The 20,124-nt window shown below is 38.1% G+C and overlaps 1 protein-coding gene across 1 annotated transcript; it reads left to right on the top strand.

Annotated features, from left to right (window-relative positions):
- The first annotated feature begins 5,722 nt into the window (after window positions 1-5,722).
- NDUFA4 (NDUFA4 mitochondrial complex associated) lies at window positions 5,723-12,591 on the top strand. The gene is made up of 4 exons (XM_081147079.1): window positions 5,723-6,327; window positions 7,432-7,520; window positions 8,227-8,287; window positions 12,375-12,591. The coding sequence occupies exons 1-4, from the start codon at window positions 6,286-6,288 to the stop codon at window positions 12,429-12,431; spliced, it is 249 nt and encodes an 82-aa protein (XP_081003205.1). The 5' UTR covers window positions 5,723-6,285; the 3' UTR covers window positions 12,432-12,591.
- The last annotated feature ends 7,533 nt before the right edge of the window (window positions 12,592-20,124 follow it).

The following is a 20,124-nucleotide window of genomic DNA, read 5'->3' as shown; positions in this document are numbered from 1 at the left end:
ATGCAAGAGAAATCATTTTGAGGGGTCCAATTGATATACTGCCTAGACTTTCTTCAGAGCTATTCACTGTACAACTTACATTTAATTTGGACAACTAATATTTATACTTTCTTTTTGTGTTTTAAAATTGTCCACAAAATTAAATCAAACAAAGGAACAAGGAATCCAGAGAGCACAAGTCTTAGAGTGGGATGATAAAAAACAGCTCCAATTCATTTATTAAGATATTGTGCCTTGCAGTTGTTTTATCCCATATTTAGGTACAAAACTTTTTATGAGTCTTCACTGCCTAAAGAATAGTTCTAAATCTAAAATTCTTGAAAATCTAATTCAATAAAAACAAATTAAGAAAAAAAAGCAATGTCTCCCCAATAAATTCAATAAAAATAAAAAGGTCATAGCAGCACAATTTACAATAGCTAAGATCTGGAAACAGCCCAAGTGCCCATCAGTAGATGAGTGGATAAAAAAGCTGTGGGACATTTACACCATGGAATACTATGCAGCTATAAAGAAGAAGGATCTCATATCCTTTGGGACAGCATGGATGGAACTGGAGAGTATTATGCTAAGAGAAATAAGCCAGGCAGAGAAAGACAAATATCACGTGATCTCACTTATATGTGGAATCTAAAGAACATAATAAACTGATGAACAAAATAGACTCAGTGACCTGGAAGCATGGATCAGACTAATTTCAGAGGGAAGGTGGGGGTGGGTGGGGAGAGATTAACCAAAGAATCTATATGCATATATGCATAACCCATGGTGAAGGCCTGGGGCGGGGAGTGGGTGGGGGTAGAAGGGGTCAATGGGGAAAAAAGGGGACATCTGGAATATTTTGAACAACAACAACAACAACAATAATAATAATAATAATAATAATAAATAAAATTCTTTAAAATCTGGGTTAACTCTTTCTTTCTTTCTTTCTTTCTTTCTTTCTTTCTTTCTTTCTTTCTTTCTTTCTTTCTTTCTCTCTCTCTCCTTCCTTCCTTCCTTCCTTCCTTCCTTCCTTCCTTCCTTCCTTCCTTCCTTCCTTCCTTTTCTTTCTTTTTAATCCTCACCTGAGATTATTTTTTTCCATTGCTTTTCAGAGAGAGTGGAAGGGAGAGAAAGAGAGATCGATGTGAGAGAGATACATCCGTTGGTTTCAGGCCAGGGATTGAGCCTGCAAGCGAGGTACATGCCCTTGGCCGGAACCAAACCCGGGACCCTTCAATCTGCAGTCCAATGCTCTAACAACTGAGCCAAACTGGCTAGGGCTGGGTTAACCTTTTCCATTTCATTTTCTGTAACACCTTCCTATATAGCCCAAGATCTTATCACTCTAACCTCATCTCAATTTCCTCTATACATTGTACACTTAAACTGAACTTTCATTTCTTCTGCTTTATTCAGGCTATTTCATCTATATGGAATGCAAATTTTCCTCTTTTTTTGTCTTGATCATTCTGCAAAGATCATAGTCTTCATTAAGTTATTCAAAGACCCCACAGTCTTCTTTCTTTCTGTATTATCAGTATTATTTTTGTACCCTTATTACCCAAATCAAGTCATCTGGTTAAGCTTGATATAAACAGGGAGACACAAATATAATCTTTTCCCAGTAAGGACATTAAATATTTATGAACAAAAAGACAACCACAGTCTGCCCTTCTGATTGCAATAATTCCAGTCTTTCTCCTTTTCTGTTTCAAAATATACTCACCCTCCTCACCAAAGGAGATAACTTAAAAGTCCTATATTATCATTATTGCCAGCTCAAAGCCTGTGATCTCTGAGTGATACTGTTATTTCTATGTTTGTTCTCGATAAGTTTCCTCTTGATCTGGAGACCTATGAAGTAACAAAGTCAAGTTATTTGCCTCAGAACATGCAAAATACAATGCCTAAACAGGGACTGGATAACCACAATGAATTTCCTATTCAGAAAGAGAAAGAATGGGAGACATACATTGGTCCTGAAATCTCACAAAGCAGAAGTTGTTGCTGACTGAAGGTGTGGAATATTCCTTGATTAGGCCCTGATTTTGCTATATGGGTATTTGTTCTAGTCTACTTTTCTCTGTGGCTCCAGTCTCCCCTCTGGAAAGTCTTGTCTTAGATCCACTAAAGAGGACATTATAGAAGATTGGGGGATCCAAGTATCATTACACATCGCAAATAGTCACAGACTCTTTATTCCAAGGCTGATGTTTTTTTGTTTTGTTTTGTTTTGTTTTAGTAGTACTTGGTATACTTCTATTTGATTCCAGTAAAGTCCATCCATCAAAAGCCATACTCACAATTCTTTTTAGAGATACCTCTTTCTTTCTCTAGATTTAATTTCAGTCACTTTGATCCTATCAGGCTTTGGTGAGAGAGCTACACCTTTATCTATTTGACTTTCAAATTGTTCAGTTGAGATTTACTGAGACACCTTAACTTATTGAGATGTTTCAACAAAGGTGTGATGGCTACATTCCTGAATGGGTCCTTACCTTGAGGGTTTTGTTGTTGTTGTTATTGTTGTTGTTGTTAATCCTCACCTGAGGATACTTTTTCCATTACTTTTTTCAGAGAGTGTAGAAGGGGGTGGGGGTGGGGAGAGAAGCATCCTTGTGAGAGAGACACTTTGACTGGTTACCTCCCACACGTGACCAGGGAGGGGAGTGAACCTTCTCACTTTTATCCTATACAGTTGGAGATGAGTTCCATCTTCCAACTAGGCAAGTCTATAAATTAATTACTAGATGCTCTATTCCCTGTCATTACAGCTTGTAAACTGATCAATTATTTTGAGTCCATATCTTTTGTCAACTGTTGCTAATAATAACTGATACATGCTGCTAAAATACCCTTTACCTGCCATTTCATTGAAAGCTAGGAGTTCATCAGGAACATTGACTGTTTTCCAATGAATTGAGAACTATTTCACCAAACGTTTCAGCACTGCATAAACAGATTGCCATCCTTCTAGCCTCTGATAATAGTTCCCTTATCACCTGTTGCCAGGAATCAAATACCACATACATATTTTAGGATTTTTATTATAACATGCCACCACGTTTTTGGTGCCAAATTCTTTATTAGTCAAAGTAGACTAGGTTATGCTGCAGTAATTGACTACTCTCAAATCTGGTGGCTTGTAACAATACATATTTATTTCTCATTCTCAATACATGCCAGCAGCAGGCCAGCAATGTCTCTACTCCAGGTAGTTTCCATCCTGATACCCAAGATTCTATCTAGAACATTGCTGATCTTGTGGCAGAGAGAAAAGAGAGAATATGGCACCTATTGGCTCTTAAAACATCTACTTGTGCATCACACATTTCTTTTCAGTCTCATTTGCTAATAAAACAAGTCATCTTATGAAGCCTGACATTAATAAGGCAGATAAGTGATATCCCCTTCTAGGGAGAGGAAGCAGGTATAATATAATCCACCACAATACCAGTCCTATTTTTAAGTCTAAGATTTATTTTTACAACATATATCCTTTACTATGACTTCTTTTTCAAGACTGTGACTTGTACTCCTCCAATCCATGCTTGAAATATAGGTCACAGGCTCTTTAACCTAACTTTAATGTGCAAAATTTCAAGTTTTACAACGTGACATTTTAGTTAATATTTAATGAAATTTATACTCTGTAACCCTGCTTTGTTAACATTTCCAAAGGCATCACTTGACTACCTATAGTATTGTTACCGCTAGAAACTAGGTCAGTGACACAAAAGTAAGCCACTGGATTTTACTTCCGTATGAACAGTGGTATTCCTTATTTTATTACGAACTATTTTTGTTTGTTTGTTTGTTCCTTGGCCAGAATCAAACCAGGCTGACGCTCTAACCAGTGAGCCAAACCAGCTAGGGCTGAACTGTTTTCATTAAAAATAAAATATTGCCAAGGAGAGGTCTTCCCCCTTCTAATTTCTTTGCTAAAATCCTACTTACACTTACTGCTGTTAGGTTTCTCTATTCGCATCTAATTATTTTCCATGATTTTTGTGCTTTGATTTTTTAACACAGCCATACTCCTTACCATGGTCTATAAGGTCAACGTCAGAGAAGCCTTTATAATCTCTCTGATCTCATTTTCCTCTCCTCTTCTTTGTTATGGGTCAGCCACACTGGCTTCCCTTGAACATTTTTTTTAACTTCAAAACTATTTCTCTTGACAATGGAAATATTCTTCCCCCAGATCTCCACCAGGTTACCTCCTTCTTTTCATTTAGGATTCAGCTAGTACCTCCTCAGGCAGACCTTGTCTATTCTCGCTAAAGGCTCCTTCTTTCCTCCACTCCCCCATGTCCTCTCTCACTATTATATTTTATTGGTTTATCACTATCTAAAGTTATCTTGTTTGTTTAGTTTGTCTCTCCAACGGCATGGAAGCTCCATTAGGGCAGAACCATTTTTTCATTCCCTGATATCTACCGAGTTCCTAGTAGTACAGTGCCTGGTGCACAGTAGGTACTTAACATTTACTGAATGAATGAAAAACGCACCAGCCTTCCTAAGCTTCATCTTGATAACCACCGTTTATCTCCCCCCCTCCCCTTTTTCCTACCTGGCTGGCCATAGCCCCTCTCCCAAGCGCCGCGCGCTGGAAGGAATCCCTCAGCTCCACGCCCTTCGTGTCTCTTGTCACTCTACCCTCGCTCCCTAAACAATCTCGCGCGTGGCTTCACTTCCCATCCACGCATGGAGTCCTAAATATATCCTTCCGGTCCACAGCGCTCTTCTGCCCTCCAGAAAGTATCCATCATTCTCCCGGGCTCCTTATCGCCATCAGGGGCATCGGCATCCACAGGGCCCGTGGGAGCCGCACCTCTGAAAAAGGGCCCCAGACTCCGCCCCCTTCTCGCCCCGCCCCCACGCTCGACCAATCACCACGCCCTGCCGGCACTGCTTCCCATGGACCTCTGCGGTCCGGTCTCCATCCGCCCACGGCCTGCCCTGGTCCCAGCCGCCATCGTCTCACACGGGCCTGCCGCCGCCGCCCGGGAGCCAGTGCCTGCCCTCTCATGCTCATCTCCTCTCACCCACTCTTCAGAGACAAAGCAGTCATGTAAAACCTTGTCTTGCTCAGCTGCCCTGTTGTCTCAGCAGCACACCCATGACGTGTATGTGGCCGCCGGCCCAGCAGAGCCCATTCTCTCGGGTTTAGGCCCAGCTTCACCAGACCACGCTCAGCCCCTCTCGGGACGCAGACCCTGCCACCTGTCACCTGTTCTGTGCACCTGCACCCTCGGTTGCCAGTCGGTCAGCGTCCACTCCTTCAGCTCTCACGTTACTTTTTCCGAGGAGCCCTTTCCTATCCTTCTCAGACCCAATTACCTGTGTGATCATTTGATGAGTGTGTTAGGTTCAGATTATCCCGACACCCCCTAAAATCTGGCCCATGGAAGCCTTTTGGGTTAAAAAAAAAAAAAAAAAAGAAGAGATAAATGAAAATAGTACTGGAGTATTAGAAAAGATGTGTAGGGACACGATTATTGAAAGCACATTTTAAGAACACAATTTTGGGCCCAGGGAGAGGGCAATGTCGCAAAGGTCTTCGTGGTGTTTAATATTATTCATTGAGGCCCTGGAGCTGAGGGTTTAGAGATCACGTTGACAGAACTGTTGCCATCTTTAAGGCATTTTCGGTTTTTAACCTCTGCGCGTAGCGACAGTGTAAGAGGAGAAACAGCTGCAGTCTTCTTCAACCGCAGCCGCTGACCTCAGCCGCAAGAGACTCGACCTGCCCTCCAGGCACCAGGCGCTCAGCTGCTGCAGGCGCCGCTCGGCTCCCTCCGCGGCGCTCAGGCCCGCCCGGCGCGCGCCCGGCACAAGCGTCCCCAGTGCCTGCGCGCGGACTCGGGTGACAGGCGCCCCGCGGGAGGACTCGGCTACCCGGGCGCGCGCCGGGACGTGCGCCCGCCCGCCTCCACCTTTCAGCACGTGGCCTCCGGAGAAAGTGCCTGTCTAGTCAATACAAGCGATCCAGTTTTGACGGAAAAAAATTACCCGTCTGGACTATACATCGCACAGGAATAAGACTGTTTCCCTTGGAGTGGAACGCTGAGGGACTGGTCAGGTTAGAGCAGACGCGTGAGTTGCTGGGTGAAGCAGGCACTGTTAAGGACAACCGCATCCGGGCCCTCTTGCCGCAGGTTGCCGTGCGAGCCAGGGGTCCTTCAGGTAGGAGGTCCTGGGTGACTTTGGGCGTCCGCTCGGCCTCGGAGAACTGAGTACCTGCTGCCGGGCGGTGCAGTCTTGTTTTCCTGTGCTTCCGGGCCCTCTGCCGCAACCATGCTCCGCCAGATCCTCAGTCAGGCCAAGAAGCATCCAAGCGTAAGTTTGGGACCCCTTTCCCAGAGGCCCACCCTGCGTCGGAATGCGGCTGCCTCAGTCCCCTGGGAGCTTCCTCCTTGGCGGCCGCATTCTCTTCGTTCCTTGAGGCCGGGCCTGGCCTCACTTCGACCTGTCCTGCTGGTCGCTCCAGGCCCTTGAGTTCTGACCTTCCCCGCCGTGCATTGTGGGGTGCGGCCTGGCCTGCTGAAGGTGAGGGATACATTGGAGGAAAAGAAACTAGTAAATGTTGGAATAGCCTGGTGGCCGCGCCTTCTTGCAGGTTGCCCGGACGAAGAGGGGTGGTTGTGCGCTGTGTCCGTTAGAGACAGTAAAGCTGAGCTTGCCCTTTTTTGTGTGCCGTCTGTTAAGGGTCTTGTACGCACGGTATTGCCCCGCTAGGCCTTGTGGCAAATGTGAGGGTCTATGGTCTTGGACTCCTCAGTTTGTCTTGACACCTTGACATTTTGGGGAGTTTGATAGCGCAGATTTTAATTGCAGTTCAGTTCTTTTGAATCTCTCACCCCCCCCCCCCCCCCAGCACATCAACGCGCTGTGGTTTAAAAGCTCAGTTGTCTACGCGTTAAGCGTTGGTAACAGGACGTTCTCAGAGATTATGTCTAAAACTAGTATATGTATCCGCTGTGTTTCTGTTTGCTCATTCAGGCTCTTTTATGCCACAGAACTTGTGTTTTCCGTGCACGTATATTGAGGCAAGCTTAAGTAATTTGCCAAGAGCTTGTTTTTTTAAGCCTCGAAATGAAGGAAGCTGGGAAATTTAACGGGAGTGATGCATAAATGTTAAGAAAGGTGAAGTAGGCAATGTATTTTCTTGGAAATTTTAAAATTTGAATATAATTTTTTTCCACGTTAAGCCGGAATTGTCTTCGCATCCTTTGGAAATTCCACTTCTTTCTTTTGAACACAGTTACAAGAAATAACACCTCAGTGTAAGGTCCACGTTCATTAAAATTTTTAGGCAGAATTGAAAAATTGCATTTGGAACTTGGGAATCAATGTGTAAAAACTACCGTAGCCTTTCTGTTGTTAGTGTCTAGGTATTTGAAGTTGACTGTTAAATCTTGTCTATTTTGTGTTTGATTCCAGTTGATCCCCCTCTTTGTATTTATTGGAGCAGGAGGTACTGGGGCAATGTTGTATGTCACGCGCCTGGCATTGTTCAATCCAGATGTCTGGTAAGTACTTAACGTTTGGGACTTGGATGGTTTATTAAGCTGGTTTAGGAGCCACAGTCTTTCTAAGGAGGCATCATCAAGTCATAGAAAGAACACGAGTTTTGTAGTCGTATAGTAAGTTCAGATCCCAAAACTGCCGCTGTCATTTGCTTTTCCTGGTTCATGAGATCATCTAAATTTCGAGTCTCATTTTTCCATTGTTGGAGTAGAACTGTTAATACCTATAATGTTGTAAAGATTGAGATACTTGTTTTGATAAAACACTTAATCAGGGTTGCTGGTACATGTAAATGTTTTTTGCCTGCTTTTCAACAATAACATACTGTTGGTTGGTTTGTTTGTTTATTTTGAAGTTGGAAAACAACAGGTAAGGAAAAAAGATTGATTCATTGTTATTCTGTGAACTTTTTTATGTCACTTCACTGATGAAAGAAAACTTTACTAACAGCCAAGTATAAAGTTTCCTGTGCCAAGGGTAGGGACAAGGACAACTGCCCGAAGATGCTGTGTTTACCTTTTTAATAATTGATTACATGGGATTGCTTAGTATAGATCCAATCTCTGTTTCAACTTTATAATGAAAACAATACTGTACTTCACCCAGTAGTAAATGAGATTGATCTATTCAAAACATTAGCCTTTTAAGAAGTACAAAACTATTTTAAGTAGTTTTTATTGCTATAACTATTATAATGTTTTGTTTTAGTTGGGACAGAAAGAATAACCCAGAACCCTGGAACAAACTGGGTCCCAATGAGCAATACAAGGTAAGCTACAAAATTGTTTTAAGAATTGCTGGAAAGTGTGTTCTAATAAATTTTGTCATGGAGTGGTTTTGTGAGTTTTTTTGAAATTGGATGCACAAGTAAAGTTATCACGAACTTTGAAGAGCTGCTAGATTGTTCTGTGAAATTAAAATGGCATATTTTTCTAATAAAGTATTTTTTGCTAAGCATTTTATTCACAGACTACACTCTGGATGTGAAGTTAAGATAATATCTCAACTCTACTGATTTGATAAAGAAAAAAGTAGAGATAGCTCTTTGCCATTTTCAGAGATCTTAGTCTAGTGTAGTTTTTGTCAAATTTGAGTATATATAGGTATCACCAGGACAGTGTTTGAAAACAGATTCTTCAGCTCTACCCCAGAGAATCAGATTCACCTGGTCTGTTGTGGAGAATGAGAATTTAATTTCTAGTAAGGTTTCAGGTGCTGTTGACACTGCTGGTTCATGAACCACGCTTTGAGGAGTAGTAATCTAGTGAATGTTTTCATTGGCTGTTCTTTCTGGTTGGTATGGTTGAAGTAGTGCATGTGAAGATTAGTAGGAAGAAATGAAAGTCATTTGAAACTGAAATTTTACCATAAACCTTCAAGATAAACTTTTTAACATTATTTTCTGAAGAGTGATTTATGGAAGTAGTCTTCCAAAGAATGATTTCATGGACTGAGACCATTTATTTTTTTGAGGTATAACTGACACATAATGTGTAAGTTTGTATGTGCTGGTTTGATATATTGCTATATTGCAGTATGATTACTACAGTCGCATTAACACTTTTATCACATCACGTAATTATTTATTTTTGTTGAGAACGATTAAGATCTAGTTTTTAGCAACTTTGAAATTTATAATACAGTTGACTATAATCACTATGTTGTGCATTAGGTCTCCAGAACTTATTTATCTACTGGTTGCAGGTTTGTACCCTTAAATATCTTCCCAATTCTGCCACCTTTTAGTAACCACCATTCTACTCTCTGTTTTTATAAGTTGAGCATTTTAGATTTTATATGTAAGTGATATCAAACAGTGTTTGTCTTTCTCTGTTGAACTTATCTCACTTAGCATAATGCCCTCAAGGTCCATCCATATTGTTGCAAATCTGAGACCATTTATTGATTCCCCAAACATAACCGTCCGTATGTGTAAAATTTTTGTGTATAGACAAACCCTTGCAATGTCAAAAAAACAAAACAAAAAATAGGTCAGCTTTATTAGGGTACAGTTTACATACCATATAATTTACGTGTACTTTCCGCTGTTTGAGGCTGCTTCGTCAAAAGTGAAATAGCAATTTGCTTAAGCACTTTCAAGAAGAGGTACTCTGACCAATGTGTGTCTTAGATATATCTCCATAATGGAGATAGATACTATAATTACTGTTAACAGCAACTTTTAAGATAATTATCACCTTTTGTTGATGCCAAGCTTTCCACTCAACCTTCAGATTATAAGTTGACTTCCAAATCTCTTTAAAAAGATGTTCCTACAAGAAATGAGCCATCTGATCTGTGTGTTAAATTTTGCCTCAAAAAAAATGATAAACAAGCATCAAGGTTTATTTTTCTCTCTTACAAATTTGTTTAAGTTCATTCTAGAGAAAACGGTGGCACATTCAATAAAGTTTAAAAGAGAAAACCAAAAAAACAAGTGTTGGTTCTTCCACCGAGGAACATACTGGAGTCTGGCTCTTTGTAGTTCATAAAGCTCCCTAAGTGATTCTGATAATGAAGCCAGTTACCAATGCTCTGGGACATGATAATAACACATGCCAGTATGAGGCCATGTGAATTTGGGAATGGAATGTCTCTACAACAGAAATCTGTGTGGCATAGATGGGCTGAAAGTGGCTGTGACACTGATATTAGAGACTAGAAAGATGAATCATACAGTGGCAAAAAGTATTTGGTGAAGTGTCACCTGCTGTACTTGGAAGGTGGACCATGTGCTTGAAGAGCTGTTATGGAAAGAGGTTTTGGAAAACAAGATGTTAATGGACAGTTACTGCTGACTGTATTTGCCAAGAGATGAGCATGTAGAAGAATTGGATGATTTGCAAGCAGAAATAAAAGGGTAACAGTCCAGAAACTAGTGAGCCTAGAGTGAAGGAAGCCTACTACTACTTCTAAACCCAGACAGTTAGGTGTAGGCTAGATTATTCAACATTCACTGCCCTTCACCTAAGATAATTTGCTTTTCTTGCACATCGACATCAGCTTTGGCAATGTGACTTGCTCCAGCAAATCATAAGTGAGGGGAAGTTATATCAGCCGTTTCTGAACCAGTGTGTGGTTGTCCCCATTGTTCTTTTCCGTCATGAAACCGAAATTGACAGCTAAGGATTACTCGTTCAGCCTAGGCTCAGAATGAAGAGAACATGGCGCAGTCAGTTTGTAAGTGGTATATAATGTGAGTGATTTAAAATAAACCACTGTTGTAAACCACTAAGATTTGGAGGCGATTTGTTCCACGTAAAAATCTAGCAAAAGCCAGCTAATACAAACCAGAGAGGGTACTAAAATAGGATTTAAGCATCAAAGGCCCAGCAACACTTCTCAGCTGAATAAAATCCTCAAACCAAGATCAAAATATGTTGTGCTTTCCCAGCTGTTCCAAAGACCTTCAGGGTAGCCACCATTAAATTGAGAAAAAGAATGGGGCCATGGAAGCTGAAAAATAAAGCAAGTTTGAAAATTACTTCAACAGAATTTCGATACTGGCACATGGAACCAAATAGATGCAAATACATCAGAAGCCTGCTTGGTTTTGAGAAAATGGCGTAGATGCTATAAATTTCCCACTCTGCCTGGGAGTGGGGCTCCATCCTGCTTATTCAGTGTTTGGCAGCTTGATCATTAGTTGCCTCTTTCCTAAAGTAAGAAGGTGATAATGAGGAAGGTGATGATTAACTAAGGTAAACAAAGCATTCTGCCCACAGTGCCTGGCATCCAGTAAAAGCCCGGCAAATGTTTGTTTTCTTCTTAATGTATAACCTGCAGTTCCTTTTATAAATGTTCCCATAATATTTTGTTAGAAATAGCACAGTGTTGTTATTTTTAATTCATCATTTTGGTTCAGTTGCTTCATAAGAGAATACTGTCAAAACAAGGAATACTGCTTTAGGGCTCTTTCTTCTCTGTTTATGAAAACAATTTTCATTAGGTTAAAAAAGGTTAGGGTATGTTTGGAGAAATAAAGCAAAGGGCTTGAAGAAATAATGGATGCAGTTTTATGAGCTCCTTGCTTAAAATCCCTGGAGAAAATGTTAATGATTCTGCAGTTTTGTGGGTTTTTGTTTTCATTTTTTGGAGTTGATGTAGTCTTCAAGTAATTATAGCACAACCTTCAGTGCTCTTTGGCACAAGAATGAGTAAACTCAAGATTATAGCTATATTTGGGCTTATGTACAAATTCTGACGTTTCCTCATTCTGGAGCAGTTTAAACATGAACCATTAAAAAGAAAAGTTACTGAGAATTAGAGGCAGTATTTTAAAGCAATCAGAGTAAGAGTTCTAAAATTCATTTTAGTTGAATGTAAGAACATTTTTGGAAATTACAAGGTTTCCAGATATACAATGTTTTAAAAGTTATGTAAACCACACAACAAAATATTACCTACCATATTACTGGCTTATCTTGGTTTCTATAAATCAGTCTCTCCTATCTAACTTAAAACACTTTGCTAACCAAAGTAGGGATGATAATTCTTGGTATTCCTCTATTCTATTGGAGATTCATCTGTATACATAGCGGACATGGAAATAAAACCTTAAGAATTGGAAGTATGTATCAGAAGTAATTCTTATTCACTAGGAAACAAGAATTTTTTATAGGTTCTATACTAATGCTGTTCTGCAGTAGAATGAATATTTTGATCTTACAGAAACTATTATTAAAGGACTAGAGTTTAAGTGTCTTTCTTTGAATTACTTTTACATTGTTAAATATTCTTAATAAAAAATTCATGTCTGTAATTTTTACTGTAGAAAGCTGAATAAAAATCTAAAGCCTCTGTAGCATCTCTATGTATTTGATAGATTATCTAAAATATCTTTTTTCTTTTCCAAGTTCTTCTCAGTGAATGTAGATTACAGCAAACTGAAGAAAGAAGGCCCAGAGTTCTAAATGAAATGTTTCACTATAAAGCTGCTTAGAATGAAGGTCTTCCAGAAGCCATCCGCACAATTTTCCACTTAACCATGAAATATTTCCCCTCTAAATGCATGAAATCATGTTGATGTATTGTGTTGGGGTTTACACTGATTAATAAATATTTGAAACTTGATACGTCTCACTATTTAATGCTGGAAAATGTGCTCTGAATTTTATAACTAGGGTATAAGAAATAAATACTAGAATTTAAAGAATTTCTTGAGTTTATATACGTGTGTATGATTTGAAAATAAGACTTTAAGTTGCTCAGTAAAACATTTTAATTTAGTGTATAGGCCATAACTTCACTAGAGCATAATTAACAACTGCAACTGGAAATTATACAAAGGTAGAATTGGGAAGAATATTTAAGCCTCTTTGGCATTGGCAAAATGGAAACTTCTGGATTTCTGTTGCTGGCTGATATCAAAGCTGTGCAATTATTAATGGTTTTTACCATGCATCCTTTTTGCTGGAGAGTTTCAAAGTTTTCAGTCACTGTGGTCTAGCTGGGGATTTTAGTTGGATCTGAGTCCATCACTGCTGGCCATGGAGCTAGTGGCCAAGAACAGTTCTTGGGAATTTCTGCTGAATCTTGGCAGGTTTTCAAAGGCCAGGAAGTATATTAGTAGTAATTTTAAGGTGGGAGAAATATGAGAGAGTTACCTTTTTCAAAATGGGCTGTGGACTTGGAATTCTGTTGAAGATAAATGTTAAAGTGTATATTGACGTTACTTGTTACATGCGTGGCTCAGACCTTTTAGCCAAGTCTGAAATTATCCAATGAGCAGAACATTTCAATGGTGGGTAATCAAGAATTAACCATATCCTAGATAATCAAGTTTTCATACAGGTGTGTGAGCCATTACACCAAAATTAAAATTTTGGATTTTAATATATACTTTGTTTAAAGTGTAGTAAGAGCACATTGTACGTGTCAAACTGAAGTAAATGTTTGAATTAACATGGATTATCTCAAATACTCATCCATTTCTTTTTAAAATTGAGAAGAACTAAGGTGTGGGTGAGTTAAATTACTCAAGTATGTTCTCTTAGACAAATGTGGATATTTGAACCCAGGTAGTCTTGAAGCTACAGTGGAGAGTGCATTTCAGTTATTTTAAGCTACTGTCTCTTGCATAATTTCAGCCTCTAGAGCATAGCTTCCCAACCTTGCCATTACTGACTTTCTAAGTCAGATAATTTCTGGTGGCCTGTCCTGTCATTTTAGCATATTTAGCAGCAACCATGTCCTGTACCACTACAGGCCAGTAGCATTCCTCTCTTCCCCAGATGTGAAAACCAAAAATGCCTCCAGATATTGCCAATTGTCCCCTGGTGGGCAAAATTGCCCCATCCTCACCCTGTTGATAACTACTCTATACACATTGTTACAAATCACCTCAAAGTTTAAGATAGTGTAAAGACACATGGTGGCCAAAGTATAGGTATGCAAATAACTGATAAAGATTTTATTTATTTTTATTTAAACACTAAAGTTCCAAATAAATGCTACATTACTAAAGGAATTAGTAGTAACATTTTCAAGTATTGAAGACAATTGTATGGATCCTTAAAGATCCTTAAACTTGAATAGCATCCCCTGTGTGTTCAGTATTCCTGGAATTACCCACCTAAGAATGAATGATAAATTTGGCATGAAATATAGTACAGTTTTGAAGAAACTAAATCCTATTACTGCTATTCAAAAAGCTACAATGGCAGTTAAGTAGATTGCCACTGAGGAATGCATCAGGTTTCAATGCTGCCAGGAAAGATAACTTGCTCTTTTTTTTTTCCTCCCTTAAATGCATTTGTTTAGAACTTTTAGTAGGCTTATTTAATCAGACAACAGAATGCTTTGTCAATTCCTATCTTAATGAGGTCACCAGGCAAAGATGCATTTAAATACAGATGTCTTGGGTTAGCATTTATGTGTATTTGGAAAGTTGCAGTTTTAAGACTCTACAAATGCTTCCCAGTAGGCACTTGAAAAAAAAAGAACCAAGCAAAAATTATACTGATTTTTACTTTCAAGCTTATTAACCTGCACTGATGAGGTTTTATCCTACTACTACACTAAAAATGCTTCTTTTAAGGTCATTAGTGCTTCTAAATTCGAGTTAATTATCAGTCTCTCTGATAATTGACACAGCTCCTCCTTGAAACACTTTCATCACGTAGTCTACCATACTGCCTGCTTATTTGTTTTTATTAAAAAATATATATTTATTGATTTTAGAGAGAAAGGGAGAGGGAGAGAAACATCCATGTGAGAAAGAAACATCGATTGGCTGCCTCCTGCACACCCCCTACTGGAGATTGGGCCCACCACCTGGGCATGTGCCCTGACCAGAAATTGAAGCAGTGAGCTTTCAGTTCTTGGGAACTGAAACGCTCAACCAACTAAGCCACTCAGGCTGGGCTGTTTTCTTTTGGTTTTGGGATTGTTGTTTTTACATCATTGTGCTTGTACTAAAACATCTCTTATCCTGGAATTTGAAGGCTACTTTCTTATTTCACAACATTTCAATCAAGATCAGTCTGAGTGAAGAAAGAAAATAGATACAAGCACAAATAAGAACAGATAGGTCCTCCTTTTATTAAAAAAAATAAAGTCCCCTTGCCCAAAACTATTCATTTCCTTTTGCTCCTTTTTTCCCCCTTTCCAGTTGTAAAAGCAATGCATACTCTCAACACAATTAAAATTATTCACAGAAGACACATATATATCCAGGGCCTGCTTTGTTTTAATAGTGTAGAGTATATGTTAGAATGCTATTCTATAACCACTTTCTCAAAAATGCTCAAATATTACATTTAGGAACCTTGTTATTTTAATAAATAACAGTTACTATTGAGTAAAACACCTTATATGGTTTTTTGTTTTGTTTTATTTGTCAATTAAAGTTATATTAGTTTTAGGTGTATAGAATAGTTGTTAGACACATATAATTTATAACGTGTTCCTCAAATTAGTTACGTTTGTAGTAAAAATAATTCTTAAATGCTTATCTTCTCTTAATAGAGAGCAATTACATGTCAATTCTGTTAATTTGAAATTAATTTGAAATTTAAGTTTCAATCAAGTAATAAAAATATACATATAAATTATATATACATTTACTACACTTGAAAATTTTTCCATTGTAGTACTTTTTCCGTTTCCTCTAGTGTGATTGGTAGACTTCATTTTTGGAGGAAATCTCCACTTTTCTTGGTTATGTAGAAGGTAAAGAAAAAAAAAAGAGAAAGGGTCATATTAGTATCAGGATGAAACTAAAGCATTCTATGAAACTAACTCATTCTGTAAGGCCAGCATTACCCTAATACCCAAACCAGACAAGACATTATAAGAAAACTATAGACCAGTATCTCTCATGAACATAGGTGCAAAAGTCCTCAACAAAATATTAGCAAAACAAATCCAACAATGTATATAAAATTATACTCTACAACCAAGTGGGATTTATTCAAGATATACAAGGCTGGATCAACAAACTAAAATTGAAAATTAATTGAAAATTAATTCACGTAGTCCATTACATCAACATGCTAAAAAAAGAAAGTAACAAGAAAAATCACATGATTATATCAATAGAGGCAGAAAAAGTATTTGACAAAACCCAATTCATGATAAAAACTCTAGGATAGAGGGAACTTCTTCAACTTGATAAAGTACATCTGTAAAAAACCTACAGCTAACATACTTGATGGAGAGAAACTCAAAACTTTCCTGTTAAAATTAGAATCAAGGAAAGAATGGCCTCTCTCTTCTTTTCAACATCATATTGGAAGTCCTAGCTAAAGCAGTAAGACAAGAAAAAGGAAAGAAAAAGTATGTAGACTGGGAAGGAGGAAATAAATTGTGTTCTCAGATAACATGATCACCTATGTAGAAAATGTGAAAGAATCAACTAAAAACAAGTCTGGAACTATTAAGCGACTATACAGCAAGGTTGCAGGATATAAGGTTAATATACAGAAATCAATCATTTTCCTGTATATCAACAATAAATAAATAGAATTTGAAATTAAAAACAATACCATTTACAATTCAATCCAAAAATAGAAATACTTAGGTACAAGTCTAACAAAATATGTATAAGATCTATATGAGAAAACCATAAACTTCAATGAAAGAAATTAAAAAAACTAAGTAAATGGAAAAATAGTTCATGTTCATATGTAGGAAATCTCAGTATTTTCAAGATGTGAATTCTTATCAACTTAATCTATAGATTCAATGCCATCTCAATTAAAATCTTAATGAATTATTTTGTGATTATTAACAAACTGATTCTAAAATTTATATGAAGAGGAAAAAGAGCCAGAAAAGCCAACACAATATTGAAGAAGAACAAAGTTGTAACACTAACACTACCCAACTTCAAGACTTCTTATAAAAAGTAATCAAGACAGTGTGGTACTGGCCAATGAACAAAGAAACAGATGAATGGAACAGAATAGAGAGCCCAGAAAAAAGCTTCAGCCACTTTAGAAAACAGCATGATGGATTTCTTATAAAACTAAACGTACACTCCTACTGTAGGATTCAGCAATTACACTTCTTGGTATTAACACAAAGGAGCTGAAAACTTGTGCCCACACAAAATTTTACATTTTTATGTGTTTATAGCAGCATTATTCATAATTGTCAGAACTTGGGAGCCAGCAAGATGTCTTTCAGTAGGTGAATGGATAAATAAACTGTGGTACATTCAGACAATGGAATACTATTCTGCACTAAAAAGAGATGAGCTATCGAGCCATGAAAAGACAGGGAGGAACCTTGAAGACATATTACTAAGTGAAAGAAGCCAACCTGAAAGGGCTTCATACTGTATGGTTCCTACTATATGACATTCTGGAAAAGGCAAAACAATGGAGACAGTAAAAAGCTCAGTGGTTGGGGCCGGGGTGGCAAAGGGTTGAGTAAGTAGAATATAGGGAATTTTTAAGGCAATGAAAATACTCTGTATGATACTATAATGATGGATACATGTCATTATACATTTGCCCAAACCCATAGAATGAACAACATCAAGAGTGAACCATAATAATAAACTATATGAACGTTGGATCATTATGATGTGTCAATGTAGATTCATCAGTTGTGACAAATGTACCACTCTGGTGGGGGATGTTGATAATAAGGAAGCTATGCATGCGTGGGAGCTGGGGGGTTATGTAAAATCTCTGTACCGTCCCCTCAGTTTTGCTGTGAACTTAAATCTTCTCTAAGAAAATAAAGTCATAATTTTTTTAAAAAAGAGAGGAAAAAAAGGTTAAAAATTTTTAGAATGTGAGTTCCAGACAATCTGCAATTCTTTTTTCCCTTGGACCTTTAATAACACATAATTTTAATATTTATGATGGCTACAAAAACTTTACGCATAAATCTTCTTCTCCATTTCTTTTCTTTTTTAAAAAAAAATATATCTTTATTGATTTCAGAGAGAGGAAGGGAGAGGGAGAGAGAGATAGAAACATCAATGATGAGAGAGTCATTGATCGGCTGCCTCCTGCATGCCCCCAACTGGGGATCGAGCCCACAACCCGGGCATGTGCCCTGACCTGGAATCGAATCCCCATGGCCTGGATCCTAGGTTGATGCTCAGCCGCTGAGCCACGCCTGGCCGGGCTGCTTCTCCATTTCCCATGTATTGAGTGCAGCACTGGAGTTTTTTACGTATCCATGAGAACAGGCCTATGTCTGTTTTGCTCCCCATTATATCTCCAGGGCGTGACAGTGTCTACAATTAATAGGCCCACAAGTATTCATGGATTCAATACTTAGAACATAATGTGATTGCAGAGGCTTTGATTTATAGACATTTTCTCAGTATAACTTAATTTATAGGTGGTAGCTGAATTTTGAATGGATATTTAGAATAAAAAACTCAAGTGCTTATACGTTATTATTAAAATGAAAATAAAATGCAGTGAAATGTTTTTCTTATAAACATTGAAGAGATCATATATAAAACAGCAATAAAATTGCTGTTGAAAACCCCTAATTAGTGACAATTGTTTACCATGTAGACACCTTATACAACATTTCTAGATGGAAGCTATTAATTTGAATTACTCAAGGAAAAAAATGTACATAGGCATTTGTAGTTTGTCATTATAATATGGTGATATACCCCCTCTTTTTTATTAGAATCCTACAGTGCCTGTCATGAGTAAATTTATAGATTTGTTTTTCATATTGAAGCAAAATTACTATGAGCATGAAATGTCCTCTTCTTTTAGTTTCCTTACTGCAGACAAAAAAGACCTAATGGATAATGAGAATAAATTACTCCGTGGAGAAATAACAACTAGATGCCTATTATTAATTTTTAGGTCCATAAACAAACAAGCAAATTAGATCATATTACTTGGTCAGTATTGGTACAAAAATAATTTTAATTCTAGTTTTAAACTTGACTTTCAAATAAGTATAATTTTGGGGTTCAAATAAATGTTTTCAGGAGAAGAAAATGAGTATGGTATTTGCTGTGATGTCAATATATACACATGATCAAAGATCTTAAACAGCTGCAAGAAATACAGTGCTATTTATTTATTAGAATTCAGCGAGAATTAGTTCACTGGAAAGAAAACAGGAAGACATTTGGGCTAATTTATATTGCTTCTTAAGTGTACAAACCTAATAAAATACTGTGTTAGGAAAGAAATGCTTGGAAAGCAAAGGACATGGAGAACCATTAAATAATCAGACTGCTAGGGATAAAATATAAAGCTTCAGGAATTAAGAGGATTAATTTTCCTCTTGCTTCTATAACGGATGGGGGGGAGGGGGAGAAGGGAGCTCTTGTTTAAAATGCACAAGGCTAGCCTGGCTGGTGTGGCTCAGTGGATTGAGAGTCCTCCCATGCACCAGGAGGTGCACCAGTTTGATTCCTGGTCAGGGCATTTGCCCTGGTTTCGGGCTTGATCCCCAGTAGGGGATATGCAGGGGCAGCTGATCACGGTTTCTATCTCTCTCTCTTCCTCTCCCTTCCTCTCTCTCTCAAATCAATAAAAACGTATTTTAAAAGAATTTACTAAGTTTAACAAAAAAATGTGCAAGGCTATTTACATGGCTCATCTCACTTTTATCCTTATGTCAGTCCTATTGGGCTGCCTTTATTTTACTCATCTTCATATAGGAAAAACATAGTGCAAAGAGGCTGGTTGAATAAGCGACTCCAAGTCACACTACTATCTTCAAAGAGTAGGTATTTGAATTCAAATCTACATGGCTCGAAAGTTCATTCTCTTTCCACTATACCATGCCTGCTGTCAGGCAAGATTTTCTCTACTTGCAACTATGCTTGTCAGGGCACCTCATGAAAGATGTCAATAATTTTGAGTCCTAAAGCCATTTACAAAATGATCTGGCTTTACAAATCTGCAAACCTGGTGGGACTGACTTAACCATACCGTAAATGTAGCTAGCTCCTTTCATTGCCTTTGGGTTATTTTTATTCCTGTTTTAACAGATGAAGAATCTGGAGTATTGAGGTTAAGTAGATTACCTCTGGTTACACAGAACACAAATTGCTGAAATGGGATTTGAGACAAGGCAGGGTAACTCCAGAGCACACATGCTTAACCACTATGCTCAAATGTCAGGCTTCACAGAGAAGGAACCACATAACCCTTCCTCTTTACC

Source organism: Miniopterus schreibersii (genome assembly GCF_964146895.1).
Source record: "Miniopterus schreibersii genome assembly, chromosome: 9".
NCBI classification, from domain to species: Eukaryota; Metazoa; Chordata; class Mammalia; order Chiroptera; family Miniopteridae; genus Miniopterus; species Miniopterus schreibersii.
The sequence above is the reverse complement of the archived record's forward strand: the minus strand, read 5'-3'. Positions and strand labels throughout refer to the sequence as shown.